The 26849-nt window shown below is 39.1% G+C and overlaps 1 protein-coding gene and 1 non-coding gene across 3 annotated transcripts in view; one reads left to right on the forward strand and one right to left on the reverse strand.

The window, feature by feature from the left end:
* The first annotated feature begins 530 nt into the window (after positions 1 to 530).
* The window catches only part of GALNT1 (polypeptide N-acetylgalactosaminyltransferase 1), a 79828-nt gene continuing 53509 nt past the window's right edge, over positions 531 to 26849 (forward strand). Inside the window, exons 1-3 of one of the 2 annotated variants that reach the window (XM_043558608.1) lie at positions 531 to 629; positions 16454 to 16701; positions 25314 to 25488. In XM_043558608.1, the coding sequence (XP_043414543.1) occupies positions 16563 to 16701; positions 25314 to 25488 (314 nt within the window). In that variant the 5' untranslated portion in view covers positions 531 to 629; positions 16454 to 16562. The remainder of the gene's footprint in view (positions 630 to 16453; positions 16702 to 25313; positions 25489 to 26849) is intronic. The other variant, XM_043558609.1, reaches the window with a different exon arrangement.
* On the reverse strand, positions 3735 to 3925 carry LOC122471093. Its single transcript, XR_006294110.1, has one exon. It is a non-coding gene; the product is annotated as a U2 spliceosomal RNA (small nuclear RNA).

The raw sequence follows: 26849 nt of genomic DNA on the forward strand, positions 1-26849 counted from the left end.
AATGCACCCAACAGATTTCCTCTCAGGTGCTCTTGGTTGGGATTTGGTCACTTGCACCAGCAAGAGGAATAGAACAGCCATGGCTGGCTTGAATGAAACGAAAATACAAGAATAGGTAGTCTCGCAGAGAATGATCAGTTGAATTCAGTTGGTAGTCTAATGCAGTGAAAAACATGGTGGGTTGGGGTGGGATGAGGAATAAACAGGACCTGCTCCAGGCGCTATTTGTCTTTGGACTTCCCACCTGGAAAGTTAATATCCTGTTAGATTTCTAAGAGGAGGAATGACTCTTTTATAGTCTTTCCACTGAGCTTGAGGTTGGATCTCAGTGATATTTTATTCATTGACTCACTCATGCACTAGACATTAACTAAATACCTACTATGTGCAAGGTTTGGAGAAATACCTATTATGTGCCTGTGCTCAGCATTGGGGACGTAGCTGAATAAGACATGGTTTTTGCCCTCAGATGCGGCTGACCTAAAGTCAGTGGAATAGCATGGCTGAAGTAATAAGGGGGGAGGATAGAGTTATTCTGTAATAATCTGATTTTAGGAAATTTATTTTTCAACAGGACATGTGGGACATGTGGATTTGGGATATGAATTCATTTGAAAAACCACTTTGGGGTAAGTCGATAGCTGGGAGTGAATGACTTCAGGGTTTCACTTCCCTTACCTTGGGGTTTGCTTTTACAGCTATGTAGGTTTCACACTTGTGTTGATTGGACTTTATGCCTCATATATACATAAGTTAATGGTTTGTACTAAAATCCAAGTTTAGTTATTTCAGAAATGCAACCATCAAGCATAGTCCTGGTACTAATTAGTGCATTCATATTTCATTAGGGAGGTCATTTTGAAGACTAGATGAATGTAAAGTTTAGAAATAAAAAGGTTCTTATTATTTAGGTTTAACCTGCTTGAGCTCACCCAATAATCGTGTCAAGTGGGCTGGAAATCACTCATAGAATCAGTGTTGAAGATTCAGGGTTGAGAGTGCTTAGGTTGTTCAGTCGGTTAAGCATGAGACTCTTGATTTCAGCTCAGGTCATGATCTTGTGGGTCATGGGTTTAAGCCCCGCATCAGGCTGTGCACTGAGAGTGCAGAGTCTGCTTGGGATTCTCTCCTCTCCCCCTTTCTCTCTGCCCCTCCCCAGTCACATAACACTCACGAATAACACTCACGAGGCGTGCACGTGTGCTCTCTCAAAATAAATAAACAAAAAAAGATTCAGGGTTAAAGTTTATCTCTGAGCTTTGCAGTACTGTGGCCATTTGAATAATCATTATATCAGTACAAATATAAAAGCTTCCTGATTTTTTGTTTTATCTAAGAAGGTGCCTCTAGAAATACTATTCAATATTTACCGAGCGTGTACTATAATATTTAAGTTTTGTACATGACCTCATTTAATTTAGTGAAATGGAATTATAAGGTGGGCATGTTTTTCTCAGAGGAATAAAGAGCTCCTGGTTTATGCAAATAAAGAATAACATTGCTAGGATTGTTTGTTTAAAAACATTTTTTTTTTCAATGTTTATTTATTTTTTTTGGGACAGAGAGAGACAGAGCATGAACGGGGGAGGGGCAGAGAGAGAGGCAGACACAGAATCAGAAACAGGCTCCAGGCTCTGAGCCATCAGCCCAGAGCCTGACGTGGGGCTCGAACTCACGGACCGCGAGATCGTGACCTGGCTGAAGTCGGACGCTTAACCGACTGCGCCACCCAGGCACCCCTAGGATTGTTTGTTTTATTTATTTGCTTATTTCATTTATTTATTTATTGAGAGGGAGAGAGAGAGTGAGCATGAGCAGGGGAGGGGCCTGATGTGGGGCTCGAACTCAGGAACCCTGAGATCATGGCTTGAGGCAAAATCACCAGTTGGCCACTAAATGACTGATCCACCCAGGAGCCCCTGCTAGGATTGTTTAACTAGTAAGTGTTGGAATTGAAATTTGAACCCAAATTTGAGTTTTAGCATTTGGCCTAATAGACACTTCTTTTTTCATATGCTGATTGTGTTGCGGGTTCCCAAGGCCTTCCCCAGGTTTAGTGATTGGCTAGGAGGACTCATAGGATTCAGCATATAGTTATAATGACAGCTAACATTACAGTGAAAGGATACAGAGCAGTATTGGCAAAGGGAAAAAGTACATAGGGTGAAGTCTGGAGGAAACAAGGCACAAGCCTTCAAGAACCTCTCCCAGTGGAGTCACATAAGCTGTGCTCCAGTAATAAATTGTGACAACATATGTGAAGTGTTATCAGTTGGGGAAACTCATTAGACTCAATGTCACTCTATTTATTCTGGGCTGGTCATGGAGGCACCCTCTGCCTAGCATGTACCAAAATTTCAGTCTCCCAGAAGAAAATCAGGTGTTTTGCACAAACCATATTGTTTGTACAAACAGTTAGACACAGTTAGACACTTATCACTTGAGCTAAGTGTTTTAACAGTATAGGGAACTGTTTGTCATTCAAATTCCCAGTTGCCAACCAAGGGCCAACTTTGCAAGCCAACCTTTCTAAGGATAAGAATCTTACGCCTGCCTTGTTAACTTTTCTCCTGTACATTGATTTATTCATTTAAGTAGATTGTGATTATGATCATTTAGCTTCTGAAAAATAATGAGAGAAGTGGGTATTGTGTCAAACCAAATGCTTTAATGGTGTTTGTTTTGTGTGTGTGTGTGTGTGGGGGGGTGTCCCATGAATGACTGTCCATTAGTTTGGTTTGCTAGAAGGACTCCCCCAATATAACGTTGTCCTCATGGCTAAGGTTTATTATAGCAAAGGATACAGTACAGGAACAGCAGGAAAAAGATACATACAGGTGAATGCCAGGAAGATCAGGCACAAACGTCCATGTCTTTCCTCTGTGAGGATCCCAAGGACATGACTTTCTGTGGCCAGCCCTGGTAACTAAAATTTAGGACCCGACCAGACACCAGGTGCACATCATAAATCTTGGTGATTACTTTAAACAATGCTGACAGCCTGATACATCCTGACCCGTTGCCTTTAACATCCTTACCCAGTGACTGTGAACATTCCAGGAGTTTAGTTCTCAGAGTTTGGCCAGGGGTCATTGCCATGGCTCCAGGAATGCCCCAGAGATTAGCATGGACTGAGTGAAACAGACCTGGTATGTTAACTCTTTCCTCACAGTATCCTATGTGGAATAATGTTGCATTTGTTGAATGTACCGTTTAAATGCTGATATATTCTTCAGTACATGATATTCTAAACTTAGAAAAAACAATTGATAGTAAATAGTTGCTAAATTTCACTTCTTTAGAATTCTTTTCATTTCTTCTAGATTCTTTTCTTTTAAGGATTTATAATAATGGTGACTTCTGGATTTACCATTTTTGTTTACAACTATTTGTGCCATATATGTTATATTAAATAATAGTACAGAAGGGTGCCTGGGCGCTCAGTCAATTGAGCATCCAACTTCAGTTCATGGGTCGTGAGTTGAAGTCCCACGTCGGGCTCCCTATCATCAGTGCCAAGCCCTCTTCAGATATCTGTCCCCCTCTCTCTTTGCCCCTCCCCTGCTTACACTCTCTCAAAAATGAATGAACATTTATTTAAAAAAAAAAAAAGATGGTACAGAAATATGAACTTTAAACAGTTCAATTTAGATATTACAAAATTAACCTTTGCTTTATGAAGATCTTCCTTGTGAACATGGTAAGGTCTCTTTTTTTTGACGTTGTCCCCCGAGCGGGGGTGCACCGTTCCTGGAAGTACTGCAATACCAGGTCGATGCGTGGAGTGGACGGAGCAAGCTCCTATTCCATCTCCCAGCTCCAAAAGTCCATTTAATATATTGTCCTCGGATAGAGGACGTATCAGATATTAAACTGATAAGAATAGATACTACACTTGATCTTAGCCAAAAGGCCGAGAAGCGATCGGTAAGGTCTCTTTAATGGAATTTGCAGGTGCACCGAAAAACCATTTTTGCTGGAAAAGAATAACCCATACTTTAAAAACTGGCTGATTGCAGGATTTGAAACCAATCCGTTACTTAATCTATTGCTATTTGAAACCTGTTTTGTGTTATGCAAAAAAGACAAAATGGATGGGAAAAGTTCCATGCTTGAAAGTGAGAGGTTCTGAGTTAACTAAATGAAATAGGTTTCTTTATTGCAGAACTTCATAGAACCTTTAGGGCAGTCAGTAGTAGTATGAATCTCCCAGGGCATATAGAGTATATAACATTTTCCTAACTTATTTGACCATGGAATTTCTTTAGTGACAACTTGCAGGTATGAGTCGTGCAGTAACAGTAAGAAAAGTAAGAAGCCATTAAACGGTTTTAGGTAAAGGAAAGACAGAAACAAAACAACTACAGAAAAAAAATTAAAGAAAACCTTGTTGCAGAAAAGTTTAGTATCTTGCACTGCCTTCTGATAAAACCTGTTCAGAAACTTCCCTATCTGTCTGTCCTTTTCCTGTCAGGTTTCCTGAGTTGATGTTTGTCTTTTGTGATGTGAATGGCGTATCTCTTAGATTGGTGTTTGACAGCATGATAAGTTTCCAGGGTGTGATTTGTTTCAGGCTAGTACCATCTGCAGTACCTGACATGGTATCAAGAACATGGTTGGCCAAGACTCAGTAAGTATCAGAGAGTATAGAATTGACTCTAAAATACCGAAACTTTTTTTTTTTTTTAAGGAACAACAGTATAGTAGACATAAAAGTTGGACGCTATACATTTATTTTAACAATGATGTCATTTTATAAGACATTTTTGGGTTTTTTCTTTTCTTTTTTTCTTCTTTTTTTAATGTTTATTTATTATTGAGAGACACAGCATGGGCATGGGAGGGGCAGAGAGAGGAGGAGACACAGAATCCGAAGCAGGCTCCAGGCTCCGAGCTGTCAGCACAGAGCCCGACGCGGGGCTCGAACTCACAAACTGCGAGATCATGACCTGAGCCAAAGTTGGACACTGAACTGACTGAGCCACCCAAGCGCCCCTGAAATTTTTATTTTAAATGGCTCTTAAGTTGAACTCCTTATCACCAACTTCTTTTTTATGACTTGTATCATTATTTATTTACTATTATTTTTAAAAATTATATCCAAGTTAGTTAGTGTATAGTGCCATAATGTTTTCAGTAGATTCCAGTGATTCGTCCCTTATGTATAACACCCAGTGTCTATCCCAACAAGTGTCTTCCTTAATGCCCTTTACCCATTTAGCCCATCCTTCCACCGATAGCCCTTCCAGCAACCCTCAGTTTGTTCTCTGTGTTTAAGAGTCTCCTATGTTTTGTCCTCCTCCCTGTTGTTATATTATTTTTGCTTCCCTTCCCTTATGTTCATCTGTTTTGTATCTTTAATTCCTCATATGAGTGACATCATATGATTGTGTTTCTCTGACTTATTTCGCTTAGCATAGTACTCTCGTTCTATCCACGTTGTTGCAAATGATGAGATTTCATTCTTTTTGATTGCTGAGTAACACTCCATTGTATGTATATACCACATCTTGTTTATCCACTCATCAGTTAATGGACATTTGGGCTCTTTCCATGATTTGACTATTGTTGATAGCACTGCTATAACAGTGCCCCTTTGAAACAGCACACCTATATCCCTTGGATAAATACCTAGTAGTACAATTGCTGGGTTGTGGGGTAGTTCTGTTTTTATGACTTGTGTCATTTTTAATTTGTTTTCTCAGAACAGTAGAATTGATCCACCGTAGACATGTAAATTCTTTTAACTACTAGATTTTTTTTTTTTTCAGTATGTGGAATGGTTTTTTTTGTTCATGGGAGTTAAATGGTTGTCATAGCTAAGGAAGGCCAGTGGGTCAAGGCCCTCCTTAAGAAGTGGTACAAGGTGAGAAGGCTTCTTTAGCATCTATTAAGAATTATTATAAAGCTGTAATAAGTAAGACAGCAATGTGGTGTAAGGGTAGACGAACCAGTGGAACAGAACGTAGAAACCTGGAAATCAGGTTTATGACAAAGTTTGCATTGCACACCTTTAGTAAGGGGATGAACTTTCCATACATTGTACTGGGACAGTTGGTTATCCACATGGCAGAAAGTGACATTGAATCTCTACCTAAACCTGAAAGGTAAAACTTAAAAATTTTTAGACATTAGAACAGTATCTTTAATGATCTCTAGATAGAGAAGAATTTCTTAAGACATACAAAATGTGAACCACAAAAGACACCTCTTATTAAGAAGATAAGGTATAAACTGGGAAAATATTCTTGCAGTGCATGTAATCGACACAAGATTAGAATCCAGACTGCAACAAATATCTTTACAGACTAACAGAAAAAAGAAAACAACCCAGGGGTGCCCAACTCTTTATCTCAGCTCAAGTCTTGATCTCCAGATTGTGAGTTCGAGCCCCATGTTGTGCTCTGTGCTGGGCATGGAGCCTACTTTAAAAAAAAAAAAAAAAAAAGACAAAACAACCCACTGAATGGAATAGTGGACTAGACTTTGTAGGCACATTAGAGAAGAGGAAATGGAATGACCAGTGGAAATGGAATGACCAGTAATGGCAGAGACCATGGGGAGATGCAACTACATTAAGATACCAACTACACGCACCAGATTGTCAAAAAATAAGAAAGTCTGATATCAGTAAGTGTTGCCAGGGATATAACACATCCAGAGCTCTCATTTTGCTTACTATTTTGCTTCAACCACCTGGGAAAACAAATTGGTCATATTTAGTCATATTGAAAATATGCGTACCCTATGACCTAATACCCTTATGTATGGACTCTAGATCAGGGGTTGGTGACAACTCATGAGTTAAAAATGGTTATTAACATTTCTAAATGATGAAAAAAAATTGTGTAATTTGTAATGTGAAGATTATATAAAATTCAAATTTCAGTCACCATAAATAAAGTTCTGTTGGAATACTATCATGCTTATTTATATATCATTATGGCTGCTTTTGTGGTGTGGCACCAGAGTTGAATGGTTACACCAGAGATCTTCTGTCTAGTAGAGCCTAAAATGCTTACCACCTTACTCTTTGCAGAAGTGGTTTAGGACCCCCTGCCCTAAATAAATACTTGTGTGTGTGTGTGTGTGTGTGTGTGTGTGTGTGTGTGTGTGTGCGCGCGCGCGCGCGCGCCAGGAAACATGTTTAGGAATGTTCATAACTACTGTTTTTGATAATAGAAACCTAGAAGGAATCACATGTTCGTTAACTATCGAATGGATAAGCCGTGGTATGCTAAGCCAGTAGAGTACTGTTCAGTAGTGTAATGGACTGTAATCATATGCAACATATGGATGGGTCTCAGAACTCAGTATTTAAAAAAAAACTCAAGTCTCAGATTTTTCCATGTATAAGCAGTTCAGAAACAGACAAATAAATGTAAAAAGGCATTGCTAAGGATACCTGCGAGGTAAAACTATCAGGAAAAGAGAGAATGGTAAGTTTGGAATAGAGGTTGCCTTGGAGGAGCTGGGGAATAGATAGTATTAGAGAGGGAACTTTAAAGATTATGCTCTTCTTCCTTTTTAAAGTCTCATTTTAAGTGTTTTTATTTTTGAGAGAGAGAGAGAGAGAGAGAGAGAGAGAGAGAGAGAGCGCACACACGAGCAGAGAAGGGGCAGAGAGAGAGAGGGAGACAGAATCCCAAGCAGGCTCTGCACAAGTAGTGCAGAGTCCGGTGCGGGGCTCAAACTCACGAACCGTGAGATACGACTTGAGCTGAAATCGAGAATGACACTTAATTGACCGAGCCACCTAGGCTCCCCAGATTATGTTCTTATTCTTAAACTGGGTGGTGGGTATACATGTGTGTTGTATTGTGATACTTTATTTCAGTGCTGTGTTTTATACATACTTTGATATTTGATAAGTTTTTGTGATTTGGAGCATTAAAAGGTATCTTTTCAAATAGTGTAATTTGCCTCATAATGTACAGTTATTTATAACTACCAGAAGGGAACCTCATCAGTGGGCCAGAACCTGCTTGATTTCACCTATAGGTCACTTCCTCTCGCCACACCGCCTGCCCGCGCCCCCCCCCCCCCCTCCACCACCAACATCCCAGGTGTTCTGGTTGTGTCAGGAACCGATTTCAAACTCTTAAGCAGAAAAGGTGATTAGTAGAAGGATTGCTGATGTTTCTAGAAGCCAAGGAAGAGTCAGGGACTTGGTCTCCATCAGGACCCTCTGCCTCTTGTTCTGTATGCCTCTGCTTGGGCTCATTCTCTTGGGCTACAGGTGGGCTTTCTCCATGTGTTGGGCATTGTGGTTGACTGCAGAACTACATGCATAGCCTCAAGCTCTGTGACTTAAGAAGCCAAGGAAAGAGATCTTGTGGTTGGCCTGGCCAGATCATTTGACTGTGGCCAAGGGGCTGGGTCTATTACCAGAAGAAACCTTTGGGAGAAGGCAAGGAGAGCAAGGGTCAGAATCATGAACCTGGAAGCCCTCTCAGTTTGCATTTATTTTATGTCTGTTCTTTAAGTGTAAATCAGTATGTGGCATTCAACATAGCTTGGTGAATATCAAGGCTATTTTGAAATGACAAGACATTTGTTATTGCCTAGGACTTGATATTCAGTGGTTGGGGGGGGAGGGGTGTTAGAAATGTCTGTTATGCGTATTACTCAAAATCAAAATATAGCATTACCACAGAGATCTCTCTTGCTATCCCCTTTATAGTCATACCCATTTCTTTCTTTTCCCCCTAATAAGGACATTTAAAGATATTAAAATGTTTGAGTCAAAATAGACATTATGAACTTGCTTTAAGACATTTGCTATATTCCAAATGACTGGGAGGACACTTGGCCCATTGGTGGTATTGTTTAACTGGGATTAGTAGTGTTTAGGTGGTTTTGTATCTTTTACTTTTTTGTGTTTGCCAAATTCCTTGCATTGAGCATATATTACTTTATAATTAGGAAAAATATTAACTTTTAAAGGTATTGCTACAGGTTAAGTCAGTTTATTACCTTGGAAACTGAGATTCCATTCAGGATACTAGTAAATTTTATAGGAGTCTATACTGTGAGAACCCCAAATGATAAACTTGTTCCCCAACCTGTAAACTTGTTAACACCTGGGAAACAGAGAAAGAGAATATCCAAATTCGTATGGAATGTGGACATCATTTTATACAGAATTTTTAGACTGGTTCTTAACTAGTCTTTGTTCAATACTCAGAATGAGAGTATGCTAATACCTAAAAATTGGTTTGCATTTTTGTCTGGTGAATGAGCCTTCTTAGTGCCAAATTTTAGTCAGTAATCACTTGACAACTCAAAGACAGTGGGAGAAATGTTGGCCTAAACACTGCTTCCCAGGAAGCAGAAACCATAAAATTAAAAACTAAAGAACCAGAGGCCATACTTACCTTAGGCAGTAGGTAATAGGCCAGAATAGCTGCTCTTTGTTTTGACAACTTTGGCTTCAGTTATTATCTATTCACAGATTTACTTTTGTTACTGGTATAAGGTAGGATCTAAATTTATTTTTTACCATATGGAAAGCCATTTGTCCCTGTACCAGTTTTCTACTCTGATTTGTAGTAGCACCTGTCCAGTTTTCCACACATGTACATGTTTGTTTTGGAGAACTACATGGTTTTGGATTCTTTTGTTTTGTTATAAATCCAGTCTCCAACAGCTTACTTTGTGTTTGGATTAGAATTATATTAAATTTATAGATTAATTTGGGGAAAAGACTTGTTTTTCTTTACTGAACATAGTATATCTATCCATTAGTCAGGTGTTCTCTTATATCTCTCAATAAAGCGCCACATTTTTTTTATGTCTTACACATATTTTTTTAAGTTCATCCTCAAATACCTTAGGGTTTTTATAGCTATTTTGAATGTAATTTGTTTTCTCTTGCATATTTTAATTAGTTTTACTATACAGGAAGTTGATTGATGTTACATGTTCATCTTGTATTCAGCAACCTTGATGAAACCATGATTAGCTCTAATGGCTTATCTATTGATTTCTTTTAGAGTTTTGGTGTAGAAATCATGCTGTCTGCAGATAGTTTTGTCTCCCCCCCTGCTCATCTTTTTTCCTTTTCTTGTCTTATTGCTTAGATTCTAGTATGGTGTCAAATTGAAGTAAAGATGCATAAGTCATGTTACAGAAATGCATGAAAAGTTCTGTCATTAAATATGTTTACTATGGGTTGAAGAATTTTCTGTCTAGGCCTATTTTGTTGTTGAAATCTTATAATTGATGAATAATGAATTATCTCCAAAGTTAATGACTCCAAACAACAGACATTTATCGTATTTGCTTTGGGTCAGGAATGCAGGAGCAGCTTAGCAGGGTGGTGTTGATTCAGGATCTTTCTGGATGTTGCAGTCAATGTCAGCAGGAGCTACAGCCATCTGAAGGGCTAATTGGGACTGCTTCCAAAGGGTTCACTTCCGTGCCTGGTGGTCTGTTGGTAGGAGGCTTCAGTTTCTTTCTATGTGACCCTCTTTATATGGATGCTTGAGTATCCTTCTGACATTAGTGCTGGCTTTTCCCAGAGTGTGATCTGAGAGAAAGCTAGGAGGAAATGTGTTTTATGACTAGCCTTGAAACCACACACCATTACTTCCACCATATTCTGTTGGTTAGAAGCAAGTCACTAAGTCCAGCCCCACTCTAGGAGGGAAATTACAGTCCACAGAAATTATTTTTCATCTTAATTTTTTAAAAGTCTGTCTGCCCTAACAAAGTTGCATAAGATCAAAGGCTTCTCTCTGTATATCTTTACCTTAGACACCTCCGTTGAGCCTCAAACTTTTGTATCCTAGCTGTGGTTAATATCTCTTCTTGAAGGTATCAGGGTTACCTCATACTTAACATGTCCAAAGTCAAACTTGAGTTTCTTCCCATCTTGCTTCTCCTTCTTTTCCTCTTTTGTTGGTCCCTGTTTTCTGTGACTGGCACCATCCTGCATCCAGTTGCATAAGCTAGTATTTCCTCCTGTCTAATTCATCCTTAAATCCCATTGAATTTGTTTCTGAATACCTCTTGAATCTGCCCACTTTTATCCAGCTTCCAGCTTTATCTTAATCACAGGTTTCCTCTTCTTTTGTCTTTGATCCTCTGACCTTTCAGTGTTGGGCTCCTTTCTGCTACAGACCCCTTGCTACTCACCGCCTCAAATTTTTCATCTCAAATCATGTCTTCCTCAGGGAAGCCTTTTTGACAGTCAGATATTTGTTTATATTGCTGTGTACCTCCCCTCAAAAAGTTATCACCATTGAAACTTTATGTATATGTGACTGTTTGATTAATGCTTGCTTTCCTGGAGCCAACTCTAAATTTCGTAAGGGTAGGGAGTGTGCATTTTGTCTATTTTTGTATTCCCTACATTTGACACATTCCCTATATTTACCGAATTTGTGTGCATTGAATGAATTAATAAGCGAATGAATATGTTTGATTATAGCTCTGAGAAATAGAGTAAATGGAATATATAACCAGTAAATAAAATAATTTAGCCTTCCCTTACTATGTTAGAGGATAACTATCATGTTTTTAAGTCTTTAGTGTTTCTGACAAGTTCCAGCTACAAATTAAGTGAATAGATCTGTCGAAAGGGCCCATCTCTCCTACCTCTGTTGGGTCAGTATGATGCCAAGCTAGTGATCCGAGGTGCCTGAGAATACTGTGTTCTTGTTAGAGGAGAGATATACACTGCGATGTACCCAGAAGTCAAAAGCTTTAGGTCTAAGAGAATGAAACTTCCATTTTTTCGTAAAGGTACTATTGAGCCGAGACTCTCTTCTTAGGCTTGAAACTTCTGGAGAGCCTTGATTAGAAGTATGAACTGTAGGAGAGAATAATTAGTTCTAGGGGCGCCTGGGTGGCTCAGTCGGTTAAGTGTCTGACTCTTGGTTTCAGCTCAGGTCATAATCTCACAGTTTGTGGGTTCAAGCCTTGTGTCAGGCCCTGCACTGACAGTGCAGAGCTTGCTTGGGATTCTCTCTCTCTCTCCCTTTCTCTCTGCACTTCCTGTGCATGTGTGTGTGCACACTCTCTCTCTCTCTCTGTCTCTCTCTCTCAAAACATTATAAACTTTAAAAAGAATAATTATTTAGCCCTAGAAAATGCTGATGAATCTTTGGAGGAACTTGACAGTATGACATAGAGTAGGATCAGAAGTTTGCTGATACATGCTTTCAACAATAACCAAATTATGGAAAGAGCTTAAATGTCCATCAGCTGATGAATGGATATAGAAGATGTGGTTTGTATATACAATGGAATACTACTTGGCAATGAGAAAGAATGAAATCATGCCATTTTGCAGCAATGTGGATGGAACTGGAAGGTATTATGCTGAGTGAAATAAGTCAGAGAAGGACAGATACCATGTTTTCACTCATAGGTAGATCTTGAGAAACTTAACAGAAGACCATGGGGGAAGCAAAGGGGAAAAAATAGTTACAGAGAAGGGAGGCAATCCATAAGAGACTCAAATACAGAGAACAAACTGAGGGGGGATAATGGGGGTGGGGGAGAGCGGAAAATGGGTGATGGGCATTGAGGAGGGCACTTGTTGGGATGAGCCCTAGGTGTTGTATGTCAGTGATGAAGCATGGGAATCTACCCCAAAAACCTGGGTGTTGTATGTCAGTGATGAAGCATGGGAATCTACCCCAAAAACCAAGAGCACACTTTACACACTGTATATTATCCAATTTGACAACAAATTATATTTAATATATATATATATAAATAATTAAATAAAAAGAACTCTGCTGATATAATTGATCACTGTACTTTGATATTAATTATGATTTTATAACTTAAAAAAATTAGGTATTCAAATACATTTCAAATGGAAAGTTTTAATTTATCATTGTTGGGACAAAAACTGTGAGCTTTAAGTGACTTCCAAGATAAATTCTGGTGTGTGTCATTTGAGGAAATGTACACCGTTTGTCTGCTTCTGAAATTGGCATTGTTTCTTTGAAGTATTCCCCCCATATTTATCTTTCTTTTTTTTAAGGGAATTGAGGTTGAATTCAGCTTGCCCTTTTAGATGTAGTTTTATGAGTTTGGACAAATGGACAGAGTCATCTGACCACCACCACAAGCAAGATCTTGGAATGTTTTCATTATCACAAGTTCCTTCATGCCCCTTTTGAGGCAGTTCTCTCCTTCCTCCACAGCCCCTGGCAACCACTGATTGATTTCTGTGTCCATAGTTTTGCCTTTGCTGGATTGCCCTATAAATGGAATCATGCAGTATACAGTATGCAGCATTTTTGTGACTTCTTTCACTTAGCATAATGCTTTTGAGATTCACCCAAATGATTGCATATATATCAAGAGTTTGTTCTTTTTTTGGGGCGCCTGGGTGGCGCAGTCGGTTAAGCGTCCGACTTCAGCCAGGTCACGATCTCGCGGTCCGTGAGTTCGAGCCCCACGTCAGGCTCTGGGCTGATGGCTCAGAGCCTGGAGCCTGTTTCCGATTCTGTGTCTCCCTCTCTCTCTGCCCCTCCCCCGTTCATGCTCTGTCTCTCTCTGTCCCAAAAATAAATAAACGTTGAAAAAAAAAATTAAAAAAAAAAAAGAGTTCTTTTTAGTTGCTAGGTTAGTATTTCACTGGTGTGGTACAGTTTGTTTATCCATTTACCAGGTGATGGGCATTCGGCTTGTGTCCAGATTTTGATGATTACGATTAAGCTGCTGTAAAGATTTATGTACAGGTCTTTGTGTAGACATATGTTTTCCTTTCTCTTAAGTAAATAGCTAGGGACGGAATTGCCAGATTCTTGTAGGAAGAAACTGCCAGTTTTCCAGAGAGGCTGTACCCTTGTGCATTCCCCTGGCAGCATTGTTACAGTTGCAGTTGCAGCAATTCCTAGCTAGCACTTGGTAGTTTTCTTCTTCCCTTTAGCCATATATATTGGCACATAGTGGTGTTTCATTGTGGTCTCAGTTAGCAGTTCCCTAAAAGCTAATGATACTGAACATCTTTTCACGTGCTCATTTACCATCTGTATTGCTTTTTTGATGATAAAATTGATGAAACCTTTTGCCTATTTTACTGGATTGTTTTGTGTCTTTTTAAGTTTATTTATTTTGAGAGAGGGAGGGAAGGAGGGAGAGAGAGAGCAAGCACGCAGAAGCAGGGGAGGAGCAGAGAGAGAGAGAGGAAGAGAGAATACCAAGCAGGCTCTGCACTGTCAGTGCGGAGCCCAGTGTGGGGCTTGAACTCATGAGCCACCAAATCATGACCTGAGCCAAAACCAAGAGTCAGATGCTTAACCGACTGAGCCACCCAGGTGTCCCTGGATTGGGTTTTCTTTTCTTTTCTTTTCTTTTCTTTTCTTTTCTTTTCTTTTCTTTTCTTTTCCTTTTCTTTTCTTTTCTTTTCTTTTCTTTTCTTTTCTTTCTCTCTCTCTTTCTTTTTTTTTTTTTTTACTGTATTTTAAGAGTTCTTCTATTCTGGATATAAGTCATTTATCAGATATGTAATTTGTAAATGTCTTCTCCCAGTCTGTGACTTGTTTTTTTATTTTTTTAACTGTCTTTTGGAGAAGATTTTGATTGTGAAGTCCAAGTTACCATCTTATGATTTGTACTTTTTTTGTTCTGTTCTGAGGAAACTTTGCCTCACCCAGGGTCTCAAAAACTTTTTGTCTCTCCTTTATCCTCCTTTCTCCCTACACCTCCTGCTTCATCCATACCCCTCTTCTCCCAAGCACATACATACCCACTTCATCTTCAATTTTCTAATCTAATTGTGCTGCCTTGGAAAAATTAAATAGGAATGGATACAAAGTAATAGAGATTTACACTGGAGTATTGTGGGCTATAAGCCTTTAAAAAAATAACAATCAGATTTTCGAGCATAGAAAGCTACATTTGAATCCCAGATACTGTACCAGCAGTCGGATTGTTTGCTTTGCCAGTGACCAAAAGAGACAGCTTTTCATGTAAAGTAGCTCAAAATAAAAATTTGTATCTATCTAGCTTCTCTGGAGAAAACTGTTGCTTTACGATGCTGTGCACTATAGTGCTTCTGGTCCCCACCCCCCCCCCCCAACCCTAGTCACCCTAGTTATCAGTACTTGCTCACCGCATGGGACACAGTATCAGATATTAATTGAATAAGTACAATTTTGAGGCAAGCATATGACAATAACATACATCCCTGTTCACTGTGCAATCAGGGAATGTTGGTTTGATGAAGGAGGAATGTCAAGAAAACAAAGGTCTCAGAGCACAAATAATACTTTACATTTGTAAGTATCACTTAGTATTTTTTTGGGTGCTTTTCAGGTCGCTGTCTAGCAACCTTGTGAAGTAGGCAAGAACTATTATATATCTTTTTTATAGATAAACTCTCTGGCCTGTCCTGAATTGCTCAGGTAATAAGTACCACTGTTGCCCACCATGGCATGTAAAATTGCCCTTTAAGAAGCTGCTATGTTGCCCATCAGCCCAATCCTTCAGAACATCTGCTCATTTGGCTTTTTTCGTGAGGCACATGTGCAAAGTGTGTTTCTTCTATCCACTTCATCTGAATGCACTTGGCTTGTCTCCCTCCTGATCAGCAGTGACATAGGCCTTTGAGCTTCCATGTCAGCTGCTTATCAGAATGATTCCTGACCTCTCTGAGGTCCCTCACACTGCTCCAGAGCTCCCCAAGATGAGCTCCTTAGTAACAGAAATGTTACTAGTTAGACTATCCCAAATGACTTTCCAAATTGGGTGACAGTTCCTTCCGTCATTTTCTTTGGTGTTTTAACAGATTGAGGGGTGGGGTGGGGGGAATAGAAACTAAAGATGAGAGAAGTCTGTAAAATTACTGTCAAGAGCCAGGACTAGGTCTCGGATCTTAAACTCTTTTCTTCTCCATTATACTTGCTGTGAGTGTTTCTGAATGGCTGGTGACTGTAGTGTTTTTAGAATGGGATTCAGTGGAACAGAGGGATAAGAATTAGCCCAATAAACTGCTATCGTACAATACTGGGAGACCTCCTATTAGTCCTTAGGACCTGGAAACCTGAATGGACTGAGAATCACTGGTTTCTTAAACTCCTGTGGCAGTTAATGGCTTAGCATTTAACATAGCAGTTGAATAGAAGGCAGTTCAGCCCTGTGTGTTTCATGGATATGAGATAGTGGCACACTATTGTTTTAATTTGCGTTTTCCTAATACTGAATTGAGCGCTTTTCCACATTTATAGGCTATTCAGGTTTCCTTTCTGCATAGTGCTTGTGTGTATTCTTCACCCATTTTTCTTTTGGATTTTTATATATTGATTTGTAGGAGTTATTTGTACACTCTTGGCACTATTAATTTTTATGTATTTTACAAGTGTTTTTTAAGTCAAATTTTTAAACTTATTCTGAATAGTAAAATTTCATGTGCATGTTAAATTAATCTTACAGCTCGTTTTTAAGGTTCTGATATTTTAAGTTATCTTTTTTCTTTTTGTCTCTATAGGTTATGAACGTGATTTCTGATGAAACTGGATTGGAATAGTTTTCATGATCTTTGCATATTTATATATATATATATATATTTTAAAATTTTGCATTTGACTTAAAGTGCCATGAGAAAATTTGCATATTGCAAGGTGGTCCTAGCCACCTCCTTGATTTGGGTACTCTTGGATATGTTCCTGCTGCTTTACTTCAGTGAGTGCAACAAATGTGATGAAAAAAAGGAGCGAGGACTTCCTGCTGGGGATGGTGAGTGACGTTTTACACTGATACATCTGTTTCAATAAGTATGTCACTAGTTTGTTCACTAATTTGGATACTATAAAATTTTCATTTTTTTAGATTAATAGTAATTCCTGACTTCCTAAATATGATGATCATGTTACCAACAGTTTTCCAGTGGGTTCCTCCAACAGTTAAAAACAAGATTCAAGTCTCAGTATAGAGTTGCTGAATTCAATATTTGTGTTCACTGTTACTTGTAGTTAATTTTCTGCAAACTGTATTACCAAGTAATGTGGAGAAACTAATATTAATGGTTTTGAAACTAATAACTAATAGTTGGAACCAACAAAATGGTATGGCATTAGTGTAATGACATAAATGCTGAATAGAGTGTTAAAATTTCATTGTTGGGTATTAAAAGATGTTTTTTCCTGCCTTCCCATCTCATTGCTGAGGGAAATCATTCTAGATGGAGGTGGTCTGGAGAGTTCTTTTTGTTAATGCTGTAAATAGCTCCAGTTAGCACTTTCGAGAGGACTTTTGTAAAGATGAGGCTGTATAATAAAGACCACAGTGAGACTGCAGTATCTGGTATGGAAAAGAAAGGAAACACAAATATGAAGGACCTAGGTTTGAAGTCCTGACATTTTGGGCAGTGGACACCTGGAAAATTCAGTTTTGAATACCTGTGCTCAAACCAACAAACAAGTGCTGCTTTTTATTTTTTAGCATAATGAAAATGACTTTGCATTATGAGTCAATAATTCAGCTGTTCTGAGCTCTGAACTCTCTATGATTAGTTATAGAAAATCTGGCTATGCAGTAATTCTACTATTTTTAGGAATTCTATGTGAATGATTACTGTTTTAACATCAGTTTTATTTGAATATGTAATCACAGTTAAATTTTTTGTATTTTTATAATGAGAGCACCTGGTCCCCTAAAATTTATAATCTAAAAATATTTGTTTGTATTGGTTAACTGTGCCTACTTACTGTAATTTTTATAGATGGGTTTGTATAACAAGTTCTGTTCATTTCTTCTTGGGAAATTTACCTAAAATTAGATTCAGTTGCTTGCACTGGCTCTAGTAATACCTAGGCTATAATCCCTCCCTGACTTTTTAATTTTCACTTTCCCCTTAAGTTTTGTTTTTTTTTTTTAATCTTTATTTATTTTTGAGAGACCAAGTGTGAGCAGGGGAGAGGCAGAGAGAGAGACACACATACAGAATCTAAAGCAGGCTCCAGGCTCCAAGCTGTCAGCACAGAGCCTGATGTGGGCCTCTAACCCACGAACTGTGAGATCATAACCTGAGCTGAAGTTGGACACTTAACCGACCGAGTCACCCAGGCACCCCTCCCCTTAAGTTTTAATAAAATATACTTTAATTCAAAGTCAGCTTATTAATTTGTTGACTTTCCTGGTTTACTCTGTGGCTCTGCTGTTTAGTACCTTTGTTGGTTGACTCCTTAACTGTTGTTAGAACTGTAACTCTGTCTAGATTTAACTCAGAGGGCAGGTATTACCATCTACCAGTAAGTTGGATATTCTTTTCCCAAATAGAACAGATTAACTTTCCCCTCACCCTGCTTTAATTTGTTGCCATTTATAGCGGAAGCTCATGGTGTTCTATTTTAAACACAGAGCCGTAAAAGTTAGAAAGAATAGGACCTTTAGTGTGTGAAGATCCACTTGGTGAATATTTTTAAAACTCTGATATGTGCTGGGCAGTATATATATGCTACACAGTCCAATTAACAAAAAATAAGGCAAAATTCCTCCCTTTGAGGAACTCACAGTTCAAGAGGAGAGAAAGAATAAGTAAAATACTGATAGAATAAATAGCATTCTAGAGATGTGCACAAGAGCAGAAAGTACTGGTAACATCTCGGGGTGTCTGAGAAGGTTCAACAGGGAAATAATGCTCATGTTGAGAAGTGTCATGGTGAGCAGGTGTTTTTTACGTTTGATAAATAAGCAAAGGAAAGAAGCATGTGCAAGATATGCAAGTGAGAGAATAGAGTTGATGGATAGAGAATGTGAGGAAGGAGCACAGATGAAGCTTGGGAGGTTAGCAGAAGCCACATTCCCAAAGGCCTTTTATGGCATCCTAAGGATTTTGGATTTCTTCCTGTAGGCAGTGGCATGCCGTTGAAGGATTTTAAACAAGGGAGTATGTAACCTGATGGGACCCAGACTTTCGGAAGAAAGCCTCGGTGGGCATGTGGCTGACGTACTAGAAGAGAATAAGGCAGCAGCTAGTCGAAGCTGTCATGAAAGTTTAGAGAAGTTCTTAGAGCCTACACTAAAGTGATACTGAGGTAGAAAGGAAAAATATATATACATAAGAAATACATAAACAGTGGAATTTACGTAACTTGAACCACTGAATGTAGGTAGTAATGAAAGAAGAGTTTAAGATACTTCTCAGGTTTCCCTGTTCGATGAATTGATAGGAGGTGGACCCCCAGAGGTGGAGCAGCTTTGATGGAAGGTAAAAGGATGAGCTGGGTTGGGAGTATTTAACTTGGAAAATTCTGGTAGAGACGTTCTGCAGGAGAGAGCAGTCGAGGCGCAGAATGTAGGTGGGAGCATAAGCCTGGTCTGTGCAGAGGACTGCATCAGGAGCATGTGTAGACTCAGAAGGGACAGACCCAGTGTTGAAGAGCATCGTGGAGCTCAGTAAAGAGTCATCTCAGGAAGTTAGAGGTGGAAGGGGAAGCCAGAGGGAGAGTGCTCATGAAAACCCTGGAGTGTTGTCAAGAGATTTTATCTGCGATGAAGAGGAAGTGTTTCTATATGTTTCTATATGAGGTTTGTTTTGACCCTGGCAGATGCCATCCGATTGCCAATAGGTTTGATGTACCCCTGAAGAGTAGAGATGTGTAGCTTATTCTTTAGGAAGCTTCAGCACAGAAAAAGGGGTGGTGCATGGGGTGCCTGGCTGGCTCAGTTGATGGAGCATGTGACTTGATCTTGGGGTTGTGAGTTTGAACTCTACATTGGGTGTAGAGATTATTCAAAAATAAAATCTTAACGGAAAAGACAAAAAAGAGAAGGGTAGCGCAGTAGTTAAAGGAATGGAGGCAAAGTTTTATGTTTGTGTGTATTTTTTATGTACATTGAGGGGGATGTTAAAATATAAGGGACAAAACTAATACCTGAAAAAGCAGGTTCTTAGCAGATGAAACTATGTGGTGTCAAAACCATAAGAAAAGGATTGTATTTGAAGAAATTGCCAAGGTTAATACAGTTTTGAAAACAACGGTGGCATGAGCATCAAAGATAAGAAGTAGCTTTTATACAAAGTACAAAGGTACTAGGTAAAGGAGAAATGGTCTGGGAGTAACGGTGTGGAGATGTGAGATCTCATCCGAACCTTGTGAGACACAGAGAATGACCAGTTCTCCCAGAAGAGGTTTGTGAGGGTGGTGGGCTCTGGGGAGGGCAAATTTGAGTGAAATCTGGTAGAAGGGCCTATGTGTTGTGGAGAAAGAGAATGAAGAGGCTTTCCATTGGTGGGGGGTAGAGGGGATCAGGCTGTTTCACACGACTGAGGAGGAGGGAAGCATGAGAGAATGGCTGAGCAGTAAGCCAGGAGGTGAGGAAACTGTAGGAAGGGAGATGGGGTGAGAGGCTGAGGGTTCCAGACGGGGCTTCAAAGCTAGCATACTTATTGGTTTATATACTGTAAGAAAGCAGAAACATTTCAGCCATCATTGTAAGCTACATCCCAATCAGAGTTGTTAAAATGTGGAAAAAATATTTTGGAATACATAAAAAATCATTGTAAGCTACATCCCAATCAGAGTTGTTAAAATGTGGAAAAAATATTTTGGAATACATAAAAAAGATAATGCCTAAAAACAGTAGAGATGATAACTGTGTACGGGCGCCTGGGTGGCTCAGTTGGTTAAGTGTCCCACTCTTGATTTCGGCTCTGGTCATGATCTCACAGATAGTGGGATCAAGCTCCTCCTCAGACTTTGCGCTGACGCACAGATTCTCCCTCTCTCTCTGCCTCACCCGTGCCTGTGTGTGCTCTCTCTCTCTCTCTCCCTCTCAAAATAAATAAATAAACATTTTTTAAAAAGATGATAATTGTGTAATAAGAGAAAATCATTTAGGAGAAGTGGTTTTAGCCTTTTATTTGTATTTTTCCCCAAAAGGGTATCATAACTTTATACCTCTTTATTCTACTTATTTGAGAAAAATACAAGTTAAAATTTGTAAGATTTATTAAAATACATTCAAAGGTAGGTCGTGTGGCTTGTGTATATTAATCTGGTTTGGTGGCATTCAGAGTGAATCTAGTTTTCTTGGTAATTAAGTTTTTAAAACATGATACTTTTTGGTTGGCTCATAAGACCAAGAGTTGTGAGTTTGAGCCCCACATTGGGAGTAGAGATTATTTAAAATAAAACATGAGACTTCATTGTTTTATAAGTGAGGTTTACCTGAAATGTAAAATACATTTGTTCTCACATAATACTGTGGATTTAAAACACCTTAGTCTCTCCCTTGTCAGAGTTGATTTGATTTTTAGAAATGATCTGCATGTAAAATTTTATGCCAAGGAAGATTTTCTTTCAGTTCCGAAAATGATATCCAAATCCCATTTCAGTTGGTTTTAAACAAAAATTTCACTGAACTTTTAATTTACATAAAAGACTGGTAAGTAGAGTGCATGGAAAGTTAATGCTTATCATTTAATCTGCAAGTGCATTAGTAGGAAAAATATATTCATTATCCACATGCACTTTATCCTGAGCTCTTTGCCAAAGAAAACTAGTTTACTAGTCCATTTAATTATTTAGGATATTATAATCTCTAAATTAGAGTATTGTGGTGGATTCTGTAAGTCATCTAGTAGTCATATAATTTTTGGTAATTTCTATTATAGCTTGGAAATTTCATGTGTACCAGTAGGTTGAGTTACTTAATGTGGACACTGTACTAGATATTCAGGTTATTAATAAGTACCAGGTGGTCAAATTAGTAACATGTCACAATAGCAGGATTGTGTATGTTGTAGAGTTTTGTCTGCTTCTTTAAGATCTTAAGGCCAGAGTTTTACTTCACAGTGATTGGGCAAGATTTTAACTTTCTGGTCATATAGTCTCTTAAGCTATAAGCAATCAAGCTTATACTTACTAGTCCTCACAGAAGTAATATCTAGAGTCCTCCTTCATGCTCCCACAACCCCCAGGGAAAATGTCAAATATAAACAAAAGTAGAGAAATAGAACTCCAATATACCCACCATCTGGCATCAGCGGTTTTCATTTCAGAGCTGGTCTGGTGGCATGGATGTGTGGATACCTCTTTCTCTCTGTCCTCCCTTTCAATATTTTTGTTGTTGATGATGAAGAAAAAATTGGGTGTTCCCCCCCCTCCCCCCAGTTTCCCACAGTTAGGATTTGCATCCCTTTAACACTTTTTGTCATGTCCTTTGGTGTCTTACATTTTCGGTGAATTGATAGGTAGGTCCGAAGGCTTGATCAAATTCAGGATCTCCCTCTTTCCCCCACCACCTCACCCCAGCAAAAATATATTGTAGGTGGTATTCTGTATAACTTAGTACTCTTACTTTTTTTTTTTTTTAACTTTTTTAAAATTTATTTTTGAGAGAGAGAGAGAGAGAGAGAGAGCGAGTGAGCGAGCATGAGTGGGGGAGGAGCAGAGAGAGAGGGAGACATAGAATCCAAAGCAGGCTCCAGACTGTGAGCTGTCAGCACAGAGCCTGACACGGGGCTCGAACCCACGACCATGAGATCATGACTTGAGCTGAAGTCAGACGCTTAACCAACTGAGCCACCCAGGCACCCCATGCATAACTTAACACTCTTAATTTAAAAGCCAAACAGCATGAAAATGTTTTTTTCCATTTTAACTTTAAAGCATCGTCTTATACTAAAATAGGGTTCTGATAACGAAAGATATTTATGATCAGAGCCACTAAATGTCTCCCACCTACTCTTTGTGTTAACTATGCTCTCCATGCACACAGTATAATTGCCATATCCAGAACTCTGCTGCTTTCTCTTGACCCCTGAATATCCCAATCCCCAAATCTGTTGGTTGCTTTTTTTTTTTTCAGAGACAGACTCAATTAGAATTGACTCTTGAGTTTTATAACTTGTGATTTTTAAATATTTAAAATCATATATGGGGATTATACATCTGTACTTGTATTATAGTTTTTATTACACTTGTAATTGGGAAATCTTGAAATTGTATCAACCCTGATATTTAAAGAGCTTAGTTACTTGGCAAACATTAGACAGGCTTTGTTTTTAAAAATTGTTTTACATGAGTTTCCTATAATTTTCCTATAATTGAAGTTATTTGCTAATATATTTTTAAAGTTTATTAATTTTGAGAGAGAGAGAGAGAGAGAGAGAGATTGAGCTGGGGGAGGGGCAGAGAGGGGGGGAGGAAGGGGGAGAGAGAGAGAGAGGAAATATGAATGAATGAATGAATGAATCCCAAGCTGGCTCTGCACTGTCAGCATGGAGCCTGATGTGGCGCTTGAACTCTTGGACTGTGAGATCATGACCTGAGCCAAAACCAAGAGTTTGTCACTTAACCAGCTGAGCCATCCAGGTGCCCCTATTTCCTAATATTTTAATGCCCTCCCCAAATCACAGTTCATTCTGAGAACAAGAGCAAAATTATCTTATACCATTTTTTTTTCTTGATGGTTGTCTAAGACGGGTGTTTTTATATTCTATACAGAGTTGTTGAAGACACAGTAATTTCATATTCTCTGGCTCTGGTGTTGGTAGGTTGCTTTGTACCACGATCTGAAACAATCTACAGGTCAGCTTTACCAACTAGTCCTATTCTTGGGCAGATGAAGACTGGCTGAAGAGAGATGGCTTGTCTACTGCCTTGATGTCTCTATTTTTGTGCAGACTTTTTGGAGGTGCCTAAAATGTAAACAATGGGAGAATAAAATTTTCAATTTTAAAAATAAACAAGTAATGTACGAAACAGGTATTCAAGAAAATTTTGTAATGTTTATTTTTGAGAGAGAGGGAGAGCACACTGCACACATGAGTCGGGGAGGGAGCAAAGAGAGAGGGAGACAGAATCTGAAGCAGGCTTCAGGCTCCGAAATGTCAGCACAGAGCCTGATGCAGTGCTCAAATTCACAAATTGTGAGATCATGAACTGAGCTGAGGTTGGACGCTTAACCGACAGAGCCACGCAGGTGCCCTCAAAACAGGTATTTTTATCCCATTCTTGGTCTCACCCCATTCTCTACCAATCCCTTTTATTTTTTTAAAATTTTTGCCCCATCCCTTTTAGATGAGAAGTTTAATACACTTTTTTCCAAGTTTAATATATCTGGGAACTTGTTTTTCTTGGAACATTTTTTAACATGTCAAAAGTATAAAACAAGGAATATTTCGAAACTGCACATCTAGAATATTACCCTTTTTATGTTATCACGAGATAACATGACTTAGAATGATCTTTCATGATACTCCACCTTGCTTGATGCTTATTCTGATGTCTATTATCATTTCTAGGGTTTCATTTTGGCTTATTTTGAATAGCACTTTTGCTCTCATTAATTCAGCATATACTTATAAAACTCCTACAGGACACTGGTAAACTCCCCAAAAAGTATGCAAATGAATCAAACCTCAGCTAAAAAGAGATCGTAATCTAGTGGGGAGCCCACAAGACAGGTTAACAATCATTATGGAGGTAGTAATTGATTAGAGATCTAAGAGCCCTAGATGAAATGATGTGGCAGTCAGGAGTAGCAGATGATCGATGCAGATAGATTTGGAAAAGCTGCAGGCAAAAGAAGCTGTTGTAGCTGGGACTTGAAAGACAAGTAGGGGTTTGGTATTGTAGAAATTGGAATGGGGAGATGCCATGGGAGGGGACTGGTGTGAGCAAAGGCACCAACACAGGAAAACATGAAGCACTTATGAAGGAAAGTAGTGAGTTGCTGTTTGACTGAAGGATGATGACACACTGGAGTGGGCATGGGGGTGGCATGGTGGAGGGCTGAATAAGTGTTAGGTTTGGGAAATTTGGATAAATTTTCTGTTAAAGAGGGGCGCCTGGGTGGTTCAGTTGGTTAAGTGTCCAACTTTGGCTCAGGTCCTGATCTCGTGGTTTGTGAGTTCGAGCCCCATGTCAGGCTCTGTGCTGATAGCTCAGAGCCTGGAGGCTGCTTTGGATTCTGTGTCTCCCTCTTTCTCTGCCTACCCCCACCCCCACTCATGCTCTGTCTCTCTCTTTCTCTCTCAAAAATAAACATTAAAAAAAAATCTTTTTTAATTCCCTATTAAAGGGTTAGACTTTAGGAGATCATGGGAATACCACAATGAAGGTCATGCTTTAGAGAGGTTAATGTGGTGACAGTATTTGAGATGGGAACGCCAAGGCTGCGTGCGATTCAGGTGAGTGAGTAGTGCAGGGTGTGGAGGTCTTGAGTGAGGACACTTGTGTGGAAGAGGAGGACAGGGCAGCCCTTAGAAGGTGTCACAGATGTAGAGGACGGGCTCAGAAATGGCTCTGGGTGCTGAGGGCACAATTTAAACTCATGTTATTAAACAAACATTTACATTTGCTGTAAAATTGTTAATTAAGTTTCCTCCTTATTCTTAGTTCTAGAGCCAGTACAAAAGCCTCATGAAGGTCCTGGAGAAATGGGGAAACCAGTTGTCATTCCTAAAGAGGATCAAGAAAAGATGAAAGAGATGTTTAAAATCAATCAGTTCAATTTAATGGCAAGTGAGATGATTGCACTCAACAGATCGTTACCAGATGTTAGGTTAGAAGGGTAAGTACCTAGTGTGGTCCTGTTGGCATTTAATGAAAAGTGTGCTCTCAAGTCCCAGTAAGTTGCACTTCAGTGTTGACTATTCTGAAAGTGAATGTTATATCACTGTTATTACTTATCCCATTTAACTTACTAAATGTTGATGAAAATAGTACTGATCATTAGGCTATATATTTTAGGCTTTAGATTAGAAGTGTATTTTAAACTTATCAAAATGTTCCTATAATCAGCATTTTAAAAAAGATTCTTTTAAGTTGTAACTTAAAACAGTAACGTATGTAGTCATAGGTGTACATATTAGTGAATTTTTACATATACATATACACCTGTCTCATCATTATCCAAATCAAGATATGTGTGTTAAATGAATATACCATAATTTATTTACACATTGATAGACATTTGGGTTGTTTCCACCCTTTGACTATTGCGAACAAAGCAGTTGTGACATTCTTATGCGTGTCTTTTGGAGGACTTAGACTCTTGTTTCTATTTGGTATGTCTAGGGGAAAGGAGTAGGTTATACATATATCTAGCATTAGTATGCGCTGCCAAACATTTTTCCAGGACGATTGTGCCACTTTGCATTCCCACCCCCAATATAAGAGGCCCAGTTGCTGCGTGTGAAAGGTACACAAGATATCTGGGCTAGGGGACAACAGGCCCAGCGAAGAGCAAAGGAACTATGCAGAAAACACACGGAACAAGTGGGCAGATACATGTACCTCCTGAGACCCTACCACCTTGCCCTCTGTGGCTCCCATTGATGCCAACAGCCAGGCCTTCCCTCTCCCTCTCCAGGCAAGAGATTGGAGGATCATTCGTAACACAATAGGACTAAACACAGAGAGGAGGAGGAAAACTGATATTAAGCATCTTTCAGAGCTAATAAGCACCTTTTTGGTTCCCTATTTTTATAACAAATAGGTAACCAAGGAATATTAGACGATCACAAGAAACCCTCAAACATGGAAAGTATAGTCCCCAAAAAGAGAAGTAAGCAATTTGGGAGAAGCAAAAACTATTCAGGTAGAAGAAAACTTAAAAAAAAATAATCCCAAAGAAATAAAATATTACAACCGTAAAACAAGAGTAGGATACTATTCAAAAGATACGCTAGGAGAGCCAAAAAGAGTTTTTGGGAGTTTATTTCAACTTTTTTTTTTTTTTTTTTTTTTGGGGGGGGGGACAGAGAGAGACAGAGCATGAATGGGAGAGGGGCAAGGAGAGAGGGAGACACAGAATCGGAAACAGGTTCCAGGCTCCGAGCCGTCAGCCCAGAGCCTGATGCGGGGCTCGAACCCACGGACCGCGAGATCGTGACCTGGCTGAAGTCGGACGCTTAACCGACTGCGCCACCC

Source organism: Prionailurus bengalensis, chromosome D3, assembly GCF_016509475.1.
Source record: "Prionailurus bengalensis isolate Pbe53 chromosome D3, Fcat_Pben_1.1_paternal_pri, whole genome shotgun sequence".
Lineage (NCBI taxonomy): Eukaryota > Metazoa > Chordata > Mammalia > Carnivora > Felidae > Prionailurus > Prionailurus bengalensis.